Source organism: Macrosteles quadrilineatus, unplaced genomic scaffold (genome assembly GCF_028750875.1).
Source record: "Macrosteles quadrilineatus isolate MER2022 unplaced genomic scaffold, UCM_ALF_1.0 Scaffold_5__1_contigs__length_97177068, whole genome shotgun sequence".
NCBI lineage: Eukaryota > Metazoa > Arthropoda > Insecta > Hemiptera > Cicadellidae > Macrosteles > Macrosteles quadrilineatus.
The window spans coordinates 36,678,776-36,696,640 of record NW_026542598.1 but is presented as its reverse complement, the minus strand read 5'-3'; the positions used below and the strand labels follow the sequence as shown (position 1 = coordinate 36,696,640).

Here is a 17,865-nt window from a genome sequence, read left to right as displayed (position 1 = left end):
GATTGGATATATAAAGTTACCAAGTTTGAACAAAGATATATCCACAAACAAGCGAACTACAACAATTTATCTGTTCTCCTTGAGGATGATACAAAAATTCGAATGTCATTAAAATAATCTAGATTTACACGTGTGTACCAAATTTCATCGAAATCGGACCACTTTTACTCTAGCTATCGTGCTAATGGACATATACATATGAATTTGAACGGAAGGTGTTTTTGGCATCTGGTGACATCAAAACGTAAAAGTAAATCGGTCCTGGGCCCAGGTATTACCACGAGAACTGCGGTAATAGCTTATTCCCTATATGGGAATTTACAACAAGTATTTTAATCTTAAAAGCAAAGTTCTAAAAAATGTTCAAGTCCCTGTCGCAGATGAGGTGATTAGTGGGACTTGGACTGACGATCCACGCCCATGAAATGTCTCGCCTGGCTGAGCTATGTTAATTTTATACCCACTAATGATAGTGCCACTAGTATTGGGAGCATCTAGAAAAATTACGTGCATCGTGTTTTATTTCAATCTATAAAAAAATATACAAAACTCTGCCAGCTACCGTCTAATACGATTTCTCAGTAGTTGTTATTCTTAATCGATTTTAACAATAGTGTCATTTAAAGCTTATGATCCAACGGAGGTTAGGATGTTAATTTCATTAGGGATACACCCCCTAGGGGTGTACGAAATTTGCCGTCACGACTAGTGAAGCTTTCCCTGCAACACGTCGTGATCTGGAATTCGATTTGTACTCAGGTGCTGAAGTACTTAATAATCAACAAGAATATTATACAAACCCGATCAATACTAGAAAACCACAAAAAAACTACATAAAAAAGAAGAAAAAAAAAAACAAAAACAGGAAAACAAAAACCATTAAGACGGTGACACACTATCGATCTTTTCCCCGAACAAGACCCCGAACCGAGCAGGGAGAAGGGAGAAGGGAGGTCGAAGGGAGCATGTTCGATAGTGTGTCACGGGTCCGTACACCGATCCAGACGGCGAACCAGACATCAGGCCGAGCAGGGAGACGAGCGCTCTGGAGGCGGTTTTTTGGTGAAAGATCAAAGAAAAGATCGGTCCGATGTACGAAGTGATGTACGATAGTGTGTCACTTGCCCCGTACGCCGTCGCGAGCGCCGCACCGAGCGGCCGCCTGTGCTAGCGTTGAGTTATGATTTAATAAGGCAATTATACCCTTTAATTGGTAAAATAAATAAATGTTGGGTAATATGTTGCCGTTATATATTATGGCCATTTAAGATGTCATGTTGTGGTTTGTTTGGTCGAGGTTCAAAATGTAGAAACCGTTAAATCAATTATATCAATAATATTAAAGTGAATTAAGTAATTGATGTTGTCTGAAATTCTTTCAAAATTAATATAAACATTAATATTATTAAGGGCAATTAAAATTATCATTCTGTAACGTTATTTCAATTAATAAAACCAATAAAAATCAATACATATAACTAAGTATCCTTTCTAGATTTTATTTTTGCGACATGTTTTCAAAAAGCGTCTTTTAACACGCTCTCACTCGCACACACTCTCCATCTCTCTCTAAACTCCCTTTTGCCGCGCTTGGTAGAATTCGTCTGGTCTTGGTCTTGTTCGGAGAAATGTTCGGAGTGAAATTTTGCTGAAATTTATCTCCCTTCTCCCTGCTCGGTTCGGGGTCTTGATCGGGGAAAAGATCGATAGTGTGTCACCGCCTTTAAAAAGCATAGTACACAGAACAGTGAAATAGTCAAAAAGGTCCTCAATTCTCCCATTAAAACCCACTAGTTAATAACTAATAACAAAACAATAAATTAGGCTTTGTAAACCCACATGGTGATGAATATAATTAAGTACTAAGTGTATCACTTATGTAGCTTGTGCTACTTCGCTTCCATCGTCCGAGTATTTCTCGGTCAGCTTCATTTTGCACAACACTAAAAAGTTGTTTTTGTGGACACACTAACAGAAACCAACCAACAACCTAGTTCAGTGCACACACAGATTTGCACAATGACAGTGTTTACAAAGCTTTGCTCTTTCCTAAATAACATTAGCAGCTGTTTAAGGGTTACTGTGGTCACACCAACCTAATGCCAAACGTACGGACGTTATTTTCTAATATTCATATTATAAAATAATACCGAATGATTGATATAGTTATATGGTATAATGTATAAGCTACACAATGTTGATGTTCCACCACTAACCGACTGTTATCGATTGGATGTATTCATTATACCTTACGCAGATCATCTCATACACTTCTACACTCATACTTCACTCGTATTTGGGAAATACGCACCTAGGTGGCGTTTCCATCTCAATGATTGATAATTGATTGATATTACCTACTATTTCCTTCCACACAACATTAACTTTTACTTCCTTCCATACAACAATGCCTTCAAATTACATAAAGATAGTTAAATATTCACAATGTTTTTTACCATTGTGTTCACAAAGATTTGCACAAATAAAATATCTGCTGTTTTGCTACGATATGCTTTTCACCCCCCTACACTAAACACTCCTCAGAGGTCAACTTAATACCGTCTTTTGTTCATCTTGAAGGAAAGATATTACGCTTTTGTCTTTATGGCCATTTATTCTGACTCTGGTGTCAGCTTTAATTCTATCAGACAGTTTTTGGTGAGAATCAGTTGTAAGCTTTCTGAGATAGATTACTTTCTTTGGTAACCTTTTAGTAGCATACGTTCTGACCTAAGATACCTTCACTGACTATTTACCATTTTGTATATAGTAAATTTGCAAGGTATTCTTTCGGATAAAGGATTTATTTTTATGACAAGTAACATAGCAAAACATGTAGTCTTTTCATCCTTATATCGAGCCGTAGTGCTGCTCACCACAATATATATTTACTTTGGATGGAGTGTTTTTAAGAACTATTTCACAAAACAGAGTTAAAAAAGCATTAACTCAGAACAAGGGTGGCCTAAACCACATCCTAGAGGCTAATTAAAGAACACAATAATGAAATTAGTTAATTTTAGCATGCGGTTACTTAAAGGGCTGATTCTTAATTCAAACAAGCAAAACCTTTTTGACTGCTTTATCCACTTTTTACACTAATGAACTGTTAAAAAATACATCTTGTTTCAAAGCTGTCAAACTCCCTTTAGGAATTACTTGTGTTAATGTTTACGAGGTATTTTTTTTATTGAACACTGTAATAAAACATTATTCATATAAAATACAAGTCGTATTGTTACGGCGATAAAAAAAAATGATAAAAGTAATGGTACTATATATGGTGATTTTGTGGTGAAATTTGAAAAAAAAAACATGCTTTACCTACAGTTTTCATTGTTAAATCATTACTTTAACAATATATCTCCCTCCCGACATTTTTTTTCCCAAACACTACGTAAATTATGCCCTCAACTCTTTTGAACACCCTGTATGTATTTGCAGTTACTTCCCAGTTTAAAATGTAGACCAGCTAGTTAAGGAAGATATTGGCACTTGCACACTTGAAATTCAGAGCAGGCTTAAGACCAATTACTTCTAAAGTCTTTCTCACGGTTTACATTCTAAGAATGTTGATCAGTTAAGGTAAGCGTTGTAAATGGGAATAAAGAACAACTTTTGGTTAACAATCGTAACAATAACAATAACATTGTTGCATCACAGAAGAAATAAATAAATGTAATGTTTGTACTTATTGATACAGATAATTTGTTTGTATACATCTTAAGACAATCTTTTTTGAGTGTAAAATAGATTTCCACTGCAAAAATATGAGCAGTTACATCTGGAAAGGTATGAGGGGTTTGTCATGTCACAGTGATAAATGTAATGTCATTAAAATTCAAGACCTATTTAAAATGAAGTTCAATTACAGTAAAGTTAAAATAATTTGGTACTTTACTTGAATCCCATTAGACACATCAATGTTTAAATAAATTATCGTCACAAATAAATACGAGGACATTTTTGTAGCTAAACAAACACAACTGGTAAAAGTTTATACATTTATACTCAATTAAATATCCCAAAATGTAATATAGGAAATTGTGGTGAAAAAAATCCCCTTAACAGCTTAGTGGTATTGGCAATTGGACAAGCAACATTAGGTATTCAACAGTTATGGGTTTGTTCGATACAGCCATATGCACTTAGGCGTTATGATCAACAGAATGGACTTTGGAATTCAGTCGATTATTACAAGTAATAATCAGTTCAGGTATTTCGAGTTCCCTGGAAAACTATGAGGCAAACTATCAATCAATCAATCAATCAAAATAACTTTATTCATATTGCATATCTACTAAGACTATCACTAAGATAGTCTAAAGGAAGTTTTTATTCACAAGATTGAGACCTTTACTTCCTTTCCAAAAGCATACGGGAAAAAAATTACTAATAATTCTTCGTATATTTTAAAACAGAGGTGTACTGAAAAATATTTATTAAGGATAAGCACCAGTGTATGCTGAATCTAAGAAAGTGATATTGGAACAGTAACGGTATGGATCATAAACATAAAGAAATTACGTCACTGGCCTGAACGAATATAGCAATAGCAGTAAAAGCTGGTTTGGTTGTTTTTGACAGTTCCATTTAAACACAGTATTAATGAAACATGTTTAATTTCGGGCCAGTAATGTTATTTGTTTGAGCTTACCATCCATACTGTTTTTGTTGTAAAATTCGTGAAAAAGTAGATTTTCGAAAAATAAGACTATGGAAATAAATTTTATTTAATATCATTTCAATGACAATTAAAAACACAACATACTTTAAACATTTAAAAATTAAAGAGCCCCTTTCGGAATAATGCCAACAACAAAATACGCCTTTTATTCTACTAAGTAAAAGAAAATATTAATGAAATAGTTAATTATATTTTGAATAATTAACATAATCTAAAGTACAACATAGACCAAACTGTCTGGTTTCAAAACTATCTCTTTCATTCTCGTTCTGTATTTTAAAAGTACACATCTTGCTACTTAGTGGTAATATAGTTAGACAGCCCGCTCTTAAGTATAAGTGTGGTAGAGTTAAGAGTATAATAAAATGTTCAAAATATTGGTCTCAAACTGCTAAACTACAAAATGACGCTGCTAGTTCACACTAAATTATGGCTGAGATGTAGTAAACGAAACTATAGGCAGTTACTATAGGTGCAATTTGGCTACGCTGTCTATGTAACGTTTGATATCTTGAAATAAGTAGAAGTAATACAAATAAAATGAAAAAGGTAAAAATGAAGCCGTATGATTCCCCGTATGACACACTGTCGTGTTAGTTAAGCTTAATCCTTGTCACGTCTCATACGAATCTGATGGGCAACTTTTATACCTACGATATTAACAATATTTTATCAAACGGACGATAAAAATTGTGCGAAAGCAACTGTTACTAAAACGATTGAACTTCAGCTGTACATTACAACAGAGTCTTCCATAGTTTTCTTTTAAACCTCACTTTTCAGTTATAAAAACTTATCATTCCAAATTAAGCGAACTAAGAACTATTCAAGTGTTTTGTTGGTTTCTTAAGAATTTTTTAAGAATTTAATATAATCCTAACCTTTAATTAATCCTAATTGTTTTCTCACATTATTGTTTTCTTACGTATTGCAATATATTTTACAAATTAAATAATATTAATATTTATAAATAATTATTTTAGATTCATTTAGTTTCATAAAGTTATTCAAAAGAACAGTTTTATTAAATTTTACACACAATTGAATAAAAAATTTAATCTAAAAATTGTGGTAAAATTTTGTGAAGAAGTTAAACAAAAAACAAAATAATATTGAAAATTAAATGCTACAGTTGATCAACTCTAAAGTACAAATAAATTCATTTCCTGTAAAGGATATTTGTAGGTTGTTGAAATTGTTAAACTAAAGCCTAATAGGCCTGAAAGGAAGTTAAGTACTTAGACATGTGCAGAATAATAAGGTGCGAAGGTAAGCTGGTAAGCTTGTTTCTTTAAGCGAAGAAATTTACACGTTTCATCTAAAATCCCAGTTGTCATAATACTAACATTTATATATGATAATGCGGTTCCTAGTGGTTCATATCCCTTCTTAAACTGTAATTCCCTGAAGTCAAACGGGGCGAAGCCCGTGGGTAACAGCTAGTTTTTCTCTAGCGAAAAAAGAACTGCACTAAGGTAACACGTAAGAAAGTTTGGAAATATGAAAAGCAGTGTATGTAATTAAAGAGAGAATGTTAATAATTTATAGTACGATTGTTTACATAGCTGTTTACTTATTACTTTTGTGATTTTTTGTGTTTGCAAGATTATTATTTGCTACACAGCAGTTTGCGAAGTGAAATATCACGGATTAAACCAAGAAAATAAGAATTTCCTTATGTCAATGTCAGTGTTTTGGGTTGTTCTTACTTTATTTGTATATTTTGATGTTTTGGTGTGTAGCACGCATTGGCAATGGTGCGATCACAACTATACTAGTATTTACCTGTTGGTAACTTTATACTACAGATGGAGGAACGCCAATGGAGGATTGTTATAAAAATTAAGGTTAAATAATTTACTGTTTGAACATTAAGTATAGCTAATATAACAAATTTTGACGCTAAAAATAAAATATATTGTTGGTTTTATCTGTTCTTCTAGTTGATGACGAATTTATTTGTTACCACAAAAGTTATTTTAGAGATTTGTAACCTGATTGAGGTAGGTAAATTATGTTTTACGGCATAGGATTGTATCTAAATTCAACAAATTTAACCTATTGTAAATTAGTAGTTTTATTCACCTAATAAATTTCTTAAACAAACATCTTTGAAAAGTAAATATATATTGCATTATTCGCCCTTGAAGCTGTAAACCCTTTTCCAAAATCTCTACATGGCCTCTCTCGTTAACCTATAAATAAGTATAATGTAATCCTTAATATAATATATCGTAATGGGATGATTGATTGACCTGTATACATACAGTATGTCCAATGCAGAACGAAGAATGAGTAAAAAACAAATAATAAACTGGAGTGACTCGTCGACCGCGGTTGTTGGTCTATAAGTCACAGAGATTTACTGAGGGCGGTCAACTTCATTTAATGTGTGATTTTGAAAGCTGACAAAGCATTGTTCCAGCTGAATTTCCACTCCTCTCCTTCTGTGTTTCATTTTATTAAAACGCAAAATACGCGCTGTAAATTTTCTCTTGGATTTTTTTGTAAAAATTATTATTTAACAAAATTTTACTGCTGTACATGAAATATGTACGTGGTGTTCTTGAATATGCAATACAATGTAAGTTTAGTAAACGAATTAAACATGATATCGATTTTACGATAAATGTACCATGATAACTCTATTCTATTGCAGAACAATGTCTTGACAAGCTATAGTTTTGCTTAAGTGAATATTCAAGATAATGTAATCCATCTTGTGGTTTCAGCGTGGGAAGAATTTATTTTTTACTATTTATCATGGATTTAAATAACACATACTGCACAGGAGAATTAAAATGAACGTTTATATTTGAATCTGAAATTTACTTAGTCGGAACATTGGTAAAAAATAATCGGTTATTCTAAGTATAGGACATTTTAACGAATTTCCCATATCGGTTATGCTATCACCGTAGGTGGCACGGTAGACCTAGACCAGGGACCGATTTACTTTTTCATTCTTATGTGCCCAGAGGATAACACTACAATTCGTTAACGTTTATAAATGTGTGTGTGTGGGTAAATCCGTGAACACGAGTAATTTTCTGTTCGATTTTCATGAAATTAGACATGAATTGCTTCATAAACAAATCTACTAAATGAACTATATCAATCAATCAATTTTTACTAAATACAGTTAGGTAGTCGAAAAGCTCACTTTAACCTTTCTTCCCCAAAAACGTATTATTAGTATTTAAGCTGTGTAAAGTGACCTTAAGCTAATAACTTAGGTGTGTGTGTGCGATTTGGAGTGTTGTAACTGTGCGCTATCAAAGTTTTATTTTATAGACTACTAGCTGTACCCGCGGGCTTTGCCCCGCTTAACTTCATAAGTATTCGCATGGCTCAATCACGTCCTGGTTGAAGTTCGTTCGCTACGCTCACTCACCTTCAGGTTGGAAATCGTTCGCTGCGCTCACATGTTTTCAGGTTAGCTCGTTCGCTACGCTTACTCGCCTCCAGGTTGATGTTCGTTCGCTACGCTCACTCACCTTTTGGTTGCAAATTAGCGGTTGTCATATTGTTTGCTAAAGGTTTTTATGTTTTAATATTTAACATTGGAGAATTTAAACGTTGTTGACTGCACAGGTGTGCTGCGATTGGGGTTTAATACATTTGGACTTATTAAAAAGTAAAATAGTTCTCTGTGCTGCACTCTGTAGTAACACTGTGGCACTATTTCAAATCATGACTAATGCTAATACAGAATGTTGTGATTATTCAAACCTACAAAACAGTTGGTGAAAGTAAACATCTGCTTTTAAATTATATTTATTTGTAAACATTGTAGATCAAAAAGTCTGACATTGGCCCACTTAAAACCCTCTGGGGCAGAGCCCTTTTGACGGATCTGCACCAAACTTCACTCGAACCATCCTTGAAAGATGCTTAATAATGCCTGAAAGTTTCATTACAATCTGTCGAGCGGTTTCGGAGTCCATAACGTATTTATACACACACACACATACATACATACATACATACATAGTTCCTCTTTTATAGATATAGATTGGTTTTTGTTCCGATATCTATGAAACATTTTTACATGTAAGTGTGTAAAAACTTTTAAATGTTGTTGTACAATTAAAGGTTACGGACAATATTCCAAGAAAACTTAAGATTAAAAGTAATAGATTGCTTATTTATATATATTTCAAACAAATTTAGCAAATTTATGTATTCCCAAAAAAAAAAAAAAAAAATTTCTTCCCCTATAGAAGAAAATCTAGGCATTCGTTAAACCTAACGTTAGGTCCTAGGAAACAAATCTGACATGGTATAGAAATCATTTCAGTTAAAATGTTTTCGACAAATTAAAATTCTCTTAGCCAGCAGGTTTGCTGTGACGGAGGTATTATAGTACCATACTCAGAAATTAAGTAGCAAATGACTATAAAAGTAGTATAATATAGACTTTAAATTTTTTTATAAATGACATATCTATTTTTGCATTGATTTGAATTTCAAATAATAATAGAGATTACAATGTTAGGAATATATTTTTTTCTATATATACTGTACTACCATTTGGATGAGGGAAGGGTTTTAAAGAGAGCAAAAGACTGTGTTATCCCCGCGGGTGTTGTTGAATAAAGGTTTTTAGGGATGGTCAGAGGCGCCACCAGCAGTCTGCACTGAAAACATGTTTTATTGTGTCCGGAATGAAATCCAGTAAACAACCCTAATCTGTTTGCTAATGAAGTTGTTAAATTTCATTACATCTTTGTTAAACTAATTCTGTATTGTATGACAATGACATTTTGTACTGCAATCCTTACATATTGAACATTAATTGTAGTTTGTTATTGTATTATAAAATGGTAGTTTTAAATTTATTTCATGAGTGATAATATCAATGTTATTTTAGTTATTATTTTGTCTAGTGTTATGTCATTTATTGACTCACAAATTTAGTAGTATTGTTGTTCTATATCACATATATATCACTATCGAAAACATGAACATGTTTTTATCTTTTACGTTTAACAAATCGTGTTGAATTAATTAGTATAATTGCCATATTTTAGGCCCATATTTGTATGAATATTATTATTATTATTTTTATTATTACCGATTACAATTGGAACGCATAGGAGCGTACTCTAAACCCTAAAAATGAAGGGAGGGTTTAGAATAAAGGGAGATGCCTCTTGTACATTTTATCTGGCATAAGCTAGCTGTGTCTTTAATCAGGGCTATTGTTTAGTAGACCTATTAGAGGTTGTTTAGTCTTTGAAAAGATACTGAAATTTATTAAGTTAAAATAGGTGACCTTTTGATTGCTAAGCGAACACAATTATGTGGTTTCACCGCGACTTGAACCACAGATGTTTTCTGTGCTTGAACCTAAAACCTAAAACATCGCTTCACAGTCATAGAAACTCCATAAACTCTCTTTTAAATGATTTAACGAATTAAATTTAAATTTAAGAGACTTTCAAAGGTTCAGGCTGTGCTTTCATAAACTATATGAGAAGAATAATGCAAAAACAAAGCCTATTTTTAAATACCATTAATTTAGCTATAATAGCTATGTAAATAAAATAAACAAAGGCATCCACGAGGCATGGATCGGCATAAGTAGGGCTCAGAGAAGTAATGTTATAGGCCATTTTACTCATTGGACAGTTATGCCATAGATGAAGTAATATAATGCTTCACATTAGTCAGCCGTCCAAATGCACTTAGGCTTTATGTTCTGCTGTAATAGACTTTGGTAGTTTGATAGACGTCATGTAATTTCTGATATAGAAAGCACCTTGTTGTTTAAATTGTTTAAGTGTGGTAATAATTGTAATAAATGCCAAACGGTATCAGAAATCTGACACATACTTTCTCCTATAAGTTTGCAACAACCTTTATCATAAGGGGTGGGAGTAACTATGATATTTTATAGGGGAAAATCACAAAAGTTGCAATAACATTTGAAACGTAATTGTTACAGCATTGGGGGGTTGCATTATTTTGTTTAGAATTATAAGGACCATAACACAATAATTTTAATAAAAACCTGCTTTAACAAAATCGAACTACATGTGTGGTCTGTAGCTATTTACACATCCACACACAGACATCACTTCCAAAACCACTTTTTTGGGTTCCAGGGGACCCAAAACGGATATATCCACTCAAAACTCAAATTCGAAAATTTTGACGAAAACAATACTTTCTCCATATACTATGTATAAGGCGGGAAATTAAAAATAAATGGTGGACAGGTGACTCTTTGCTACAGTTGCTTTAAACATTGATGATATATAGTCAATGATTTTAATAACCACAAATTATCTTCTGTGTCGTCCCCCCATTACATAGCACAAGCCAAGCAACTAACTATAGTGCCTTATAATTATTGCGAGTAAATGATAGTTTAATCTATACTAATGATTCTTTTTAAAAATACAAAAAAAAAATAGTTGCAATTTACTAAAACAAGGTCTAATGGGGAGGTTTATAGTCGAACAGCCAAACACTTTACATTCTTCTTTCTTTTATAACATTGAAATTGACTCGACTATAACTTCAAGTTACAGTTTGTTGTAGCCTATTCTTGCAAGCAAGCTGAATGGGAAAACTTTAACTGTGCTAAATGTGATTAGATAGAACTCAGTAAGCAGGAAAATTGAGTCCAACCTCATTGTTCACTGCCCAAGTCTTTACTGACAATTAACTTAGCTCGGGCGTACTTTTACTTAGGAAGAATTGTTTCTTAAATACACTTTTTTCCAGAGTTATATCCAAAATACTACAATTTAATACTTGCTTTAATTAATGATACGATTCATGTGATTGTGATGTGATTGGATGTGGATACTTTTTTTAGAATGATGTAATACCGATATTTTAACATTCTAGAAAAGTTAAGGTCCAAAGACAGTTGAATGATACTTTTCGTTATTTTAGTAACATCATATTTTAGTTAGTAAAATTACCATTTGAATATTTATTTGGAATTGGTGCGTTTCCAGTGACTTCTGATTTACAATTTTAAGATGATTCTTTGGCGTTAAGATTTGGCCCAGACTCCAGATCTTAGACAAAAACTTTGTAGGAACTAGGGTGTAGTCGTAATAGGACGTCCACTTAATGCCCCTTACAGAATGTAAATAATACTGTAAATTTTTACAATTGTAGACTATCGGCTGAATATGCTCATACATACAAAAGTAGCAACATCTATCGTCAAAAATTTAAATTCATACCTGACTAAGTATTGTGAAAAGTCCTTCTGCCAACTGGGCGATGGGTCCCGACAAGATGGCGTCTGCCGTCCTTCCTGTGCGTCCACGTGGCACTTCCGGTGTAAAGCACGTCTCAACGCGTCCGCGACTAACCGCACAGCACTCCGCACAAGATGGCGGTCGAACCGCAGCGGCAACGCGCGAACGCCCAGAACTCCTACGGGTAGAGGAGGCACCATATCAAGCTCTTTAGCCGACCGCCTCACCCTTAGTGTTCTATCACTATTATTGCTTGCAGTAGTGTTAAATGAATCCGACGCGGTTGAGTTTTCAAACACGTGCAACGGAAAAGATTCAGACGTTTTGTCCTTGGAGAATACCGTAACTCTCTCATTCGATATCCAAATATAATCGTGCGACACAGACGTATTCTTCGAACTAAGGCTACTTTCGCTTACCCTATCTAATTTATTTATATTATCGTTTACTTCAGTGCGGTTATCGAGATTTATTTCGTTATTGTTTATATTTGAGTTATTAACAAGACCCGTTTCGTTCGTTCGCGTATTTAGTTCTCTACCCATATCACTTGTAGAGTTTGTGGAGTTGGCGGAACCCAGCTGTTTGATGAGGTTGTTGAAGTAGTCTTCACTGGAGGATGTGTCGTGGTGGTCTCCACTCTCGCGCGCTCTTCTGTCTTTGATTCGGTCGTCCAAGGGGTAGAAAATGTTCAGCTTTGATTCGTTCCTGGCGGTAAGAGATGACCCAGTGTCGATCCACAGCCAAACAAAGTTGCCCTGGACCATGTGCAGTCTCTTGGCTTCGTCCATCACCCGCTTGGCAGCAGCACTGTCGCTCATCATCACCACCACTCCCTTGGTTAGGTGGGATACGTCCGACAACATCCTGAAGACAAACAACACGTTTAGAATAATCATAATTAATAAATAAAGACAAGACAACATTCTTGCGTATAACCTGTATGTGGTAGAGCAAAGTGTAAAATAATGAGTTATGGATGCGACTATGCTACTCACTACAAATTAGACTAGTAGTACGCTTGTTCTGCGCGTAACGGGATGAGTGAACATGAGCGCAATAATGAAAGAGTCCACCCACACCTAGCATACTTACCGGTGTCACTGGTGAACACAAAAATGTTATTTGTATCGGCAAATCAACCCATGAGTCGGGGCAAATAATGGTGAGTCGGTGGCTCAGTCGGTAGCGTCACGCGGACTTCGGGCCCAAGGCAGCGATGTCGTGGGTTCGGATCCTAGTCACAGCCACTAAATTTCAGTTCACCTTTGTCCTGTACCGGCTCACCCCTTGCTTTGCTGTAAACGATCCACGCACGGGCGCTTAGTCTATGTGGACAGGCAAATGCAAGGTTAAAAGAGGCTGCCAGTGCTAACCTCTAAAAAAAAAAACCAAATCTCAGTCAACAAAAATCCTAACTTCTCGTCCATTAATTAACCAAAGTCATTGGTAATATACGTAATGTATTTCCTGTTTCTCTCTCTTCTCATAGCATTTTATTATTGCAGATACATCAATCTAACTGTCAAAGAGTTCCCATCACAAAGAGTTAGTCACAAAGAGTTCCCACACTCTGGACTGTTCACCTTGACTACTTCCTTCACCACTTCCTACGTCATGGACCTGTTTCCCTCTCTGCTCATAGCATTTTAGTATTGCAGATACATTAATCTAACTGTCACAAAGGGTTCCCACACTCCGGACTCCTCGCCTTGACTACTCCCTTCACCACTTCCTACGTCGTGGACCTGTTTCCCTCCCTTCCCATAGCATTTTTAGAATTGCAGACACTGAACATTATTCTAATCACCACTGAGGGTTTCTACACTCCGGAATGCTCGCCTGGACTACTTCCTTCACCACTTCCTACGTCGTAGACCTGTGTCCCTCCCTTCCTATAGCATTTTAGAATTTCAAATAGATTAATTTAACTTTCACAAAGGGTTCCCACACTCCGGACTGTTCACCTTGACTACATCCTTCACCGCTTCCTACGTCGTAAACCTGTTTCCCTCCCTTCCTATAGCATTTTAGTATTGCAGGTATATTAATCTAACTGTCACAAAGGGTTTCTACACTCCGGACTGCTCGCCTCGACTACTTCCATCACCGCTTCCTACGTCGTGGACCTGTTTCCCTCCCTTCCCATAGCATTTTAGTATTGCAGTTACACTAATCTAACTGTCACAAAGGGTTTCTACACTCCAGAATGCTCGCCTCGACTACTTCCATTACCACTTCCTACGTCGTGGACCTGTTTCCCTTCCTTCCTATAGCATTTTAGTATTGTAGGTATATTAATCTAACTGTCACAAAGGGTTTCTACACTCCGGACTACTCGCCTCGACTACTTCCATCACCGCTTCCTACGTCGTGGACCTGTTTCCCTCCCTTCCCATAATATTATAGAATTGTAGTTACATTAATCTAACAGTCACAAAGGGTTTCTACACTCCAGAACGCCCGCCTCGACTACTTCCATTACCACTTCCTACGTCGTGGTCCTGTTTCCCTCCCTTCTTATAGCATTTTAGAATTGCAGTTACACTAATGTAACTGTCACAAAGGGTTTCTAAACTCCAGAATGCTCGCCTCGACTACTTCCACTACCACTTCCTACGTCGTGGACCTGTTTCCCTCCCTTCCTATAGCATTTTAGTATTGTAGGTATATTAATCTAACTGTCACAAAGGGTTTTTAACACTCCGGACTGCTCGTCTCGACTACTTCCATCACCACTTCCTACGTCGTGGACCTGTTTCCCTCCCTTCCCATAGCATTTTAGTATTGCAGTTACACTAATCTAACTGTCACAAAGGGTTTCTACACTCCAGAACGCTCGCCTCGACTACTTCCATTACCACTTCCTACGTCGTGGACCTGTTTCCCTCCCTTCCTATAGCATTTTAATATTGCAGTTACATTAATCTAACTGTCACAAAGGGTTTCTACACTCCAGAATGCTCGCCTTGACTACTTCCATTACCACTTCCTACGTCGTGGACCTGTTTCCCTCCCTTCCCATAGCATTTTAGAATTGCAATTACACTAATCTAACTGTCACAAAGGGTTTCTAAACTCCAGAATGCTCGCCTCGACTACTTCCACTACCACTTCCTACGTCGTGGACCTGTTTCCCTCCCTTCCTATAGCATTTTAGTATTGCAGGTATATTATTCTAACTGTCACAAAGAGTTTCAACACTCCGGACTGCTCGCCTTGACTACTTCCATCACCGCTTCCTACGTCGTGGACCTGTTTCCTTCCCTTCCTATAGCATTTCAGTATTGCAGTTACACTATTCTAACTGCCACAAAGGGTTTCTACACTCCGGACTGCTCGCCTTGACTACTTCCTTTACCACTTCCTACGTCGTGGACCTGTTTCCCTCCCTTCCCATAGCATTTTAGTATTGCAGTTACACTAATCTAACTGTCACAAAGGGTTTCTACACTCCAGAACGCTCGCCTCGACTACTTCCATTACCACTTCCTACGTCGTGGACCTGTTTCCCTCCCTTCCTATAGCATTTTAATATTGCAGTTACATTAATCTAACTGTCACAAAGGGTTTCTACACTCCAGAATGCTCGCCTTGACTACTTCCATTACCACTTCCTACGTCGTGGACCTGTTTCCCTCCCTTCCCATAGCATTTTAGAATTGCAATTACACTAATCTAACTGTCACAAAGGGTTTCTAAACTCCAGAATGCTCGCCTCGACTACTTCCACTACCACTTCCTACGTCGTGGACCTGTTTCCCTCCCTTCCTATAGCATTTTAGTATTGCAGGTATATTATTCTAACTGTCACAAAGAGTTTCAACACTCCGGACTGCTCGCCTTGACTACTTCCATCACCGCTTCCTACGTCGTGGACCTGTTTCCTTCCCTTCCTATAGCATTTCAGTATTGCAGTTACACTATTCTAACTGCCACAAAGGGTTTCTACACTCCGGACTGCTCGCCTTGACTACTTCCTTTACCACTTCCTACGTCGTGGACCTGTTTCCCTCCCTTCCTATAGCATTTTATTATGGCAGATACATTAATCTAACTGCTACAAAGGGTTCCCACACTCCGGACTGCTCGCCTTGACTACTTCCTTCACCACTTCCTAAGTGTCGTGGACCTATTTCCCTCCCTTCCCATAGCATTTTTAGAATTGCAAATACATTATTCTAATGGTCACAAAGGCTTCCCACACTCCGGACTGCTCACATTGACTACTTCCTTCACCACTTCCTACATCGTGGACCTATTTCTCTCCCCTAAGTATTACCGATACGTTAATTTAACAGTCATAAAGGGTTTCCGTACTCCTTTCTTTTCACTGCTCACCTTTTCGCTTCCTCTACGTCGGGGACCTGCCCCCCCCCCCTTAGCATTGCATTTTAATATAAAAATATATTAACATCTTTGAATATTTAATATTCAATGCCAACATTAAATTGAATAATGTAAAAAGCTGCTTTGTTCTAAATACAAACATACCTATATACTTTTAATTTAAAGGTGAATTTTAATACTGCACATAAAAGGTATATAACTGCCGACTAATATTGTTAAGTTCAATTTATTATTCTGAAAGTTGTGAAATTTAATTAGCTTAAATAACATTATTCTGAAAGCTGTGAAATTATAATGATATATATTCATAGACGCCAAACTGTTTACTCCATGAATGAAAGAGCTTAGAGTAAAAGTCGTTCTCTCTGTCTTAAGTAGACAACAAAATTTTTGGTCGCAAAACGTAAACAAATACAAAGAAGAAGAAGGTAGCTCCTAATGTTATTCTTATGGGACAAATTTAAAAATGTTTTTTAAGTATTTTATAATTACTACTGAGCGGAATCGTCTAGAATTTTAATCAGGTCTTCCCAGTCGTGTCATAATTATTTGTGCAAAATTTGAACGCTATAAGTGCGACGGTTCTTGGTTTTTTGGAGTTTTTGGTGCGAACACACAGACACACACAAGTGGACAACTTTTCTCCGACTCCGCTAGACACGAACACGATACATAGATTCGTTCACTTCGTTCACTCATCTACTAGCTTTTTATTTATTAAATGCCATTGATCAAGGCCATACAACTATAAGGGACGGATGTGTCTGGTTTACAACATCAAAAAGCTACTGATTTATCATAAGGTCAGCGTACTTGTTAACTAGTTGGTCACGTCAACCACACAACTACCTAGCAATACACAAATTCACCTCCCTCTGTCAAAAAAAATTCCAAGACATAGAAAACGTTACCAACAATTATCAATTATCAATTGGTGAGATGGGGACGCCACCTAGGTGCGTATTTTAACCCAAATATGAGTGAAGGATCGGTGTAGAATGAAGTGTGATGCCTTGTGTAGTTTTGTTACTGACTAAGATCAGCTGTTTCATTAGTCAGGATCATTTATTTAAAGCCCAATGATCAGGAACATCTGGGTCCAGTTTCGAACCATCAAAAAGCTACTGACCTTTCTCAGGATCGAACCGGCGACCTTTTGATTACTATATCCACTCAGCTACCCAGCCAGTTGATAACAGCTCATAGCTAAGTTATCCTGGGCATACTAAAATTTACCACACAATGCCAGACAAAGTTGAGTTAAATTTACATCAAATTAAAAGTCCTGTTTGCCAGCCAATTGTTTTCACAAGTAGTTCAAACTAATAAATTTTAGCATTGACTAGTTAATGGTTTTAACATTAGTTAGTGAGGCACTTTATTTCATAAAATTTGTCCCTTTTAAGTCGGTGTTCGTAAGGCATGGACAAAGGTTCTGTTCTGCCACAACACAATTTCTGTTGGAAGAGATCGGTTGTAATACAATTATTCCAAAATCTAACAAAAGTTAACAAATTAACAAAAAGTTTAAGAAATCAGGAAAACTTCATTCCTAATTATTTTATAGAATAAATAAATTTGCCATTTAGCTGTGAAATGCAA

General features: G+C 36.0%; 1 protein-coding gene across 1 annotated transcript in view; it reads right to left on the bottom strand.

Moving 5' to 3' along the window:
- Positions 1 to 17,865, bottom strand: part of LOC128995527 (uncharacterized) — a 144,818-nt gene that overhangs the window by 55,690 nt on the left and 71,263 nt on the right. The window contains exon 6 of the mRNA XM_054420546.1: positions 11,896 to 12,780. Within this exon, the coding sequence (XP_054276521.1) occupies positions 11,896 to 12,780 (885 nt within the window). The remainder of the gene's footprint in view (positions 1 to 11,895; positions 12,781 to 17,865) is intronic.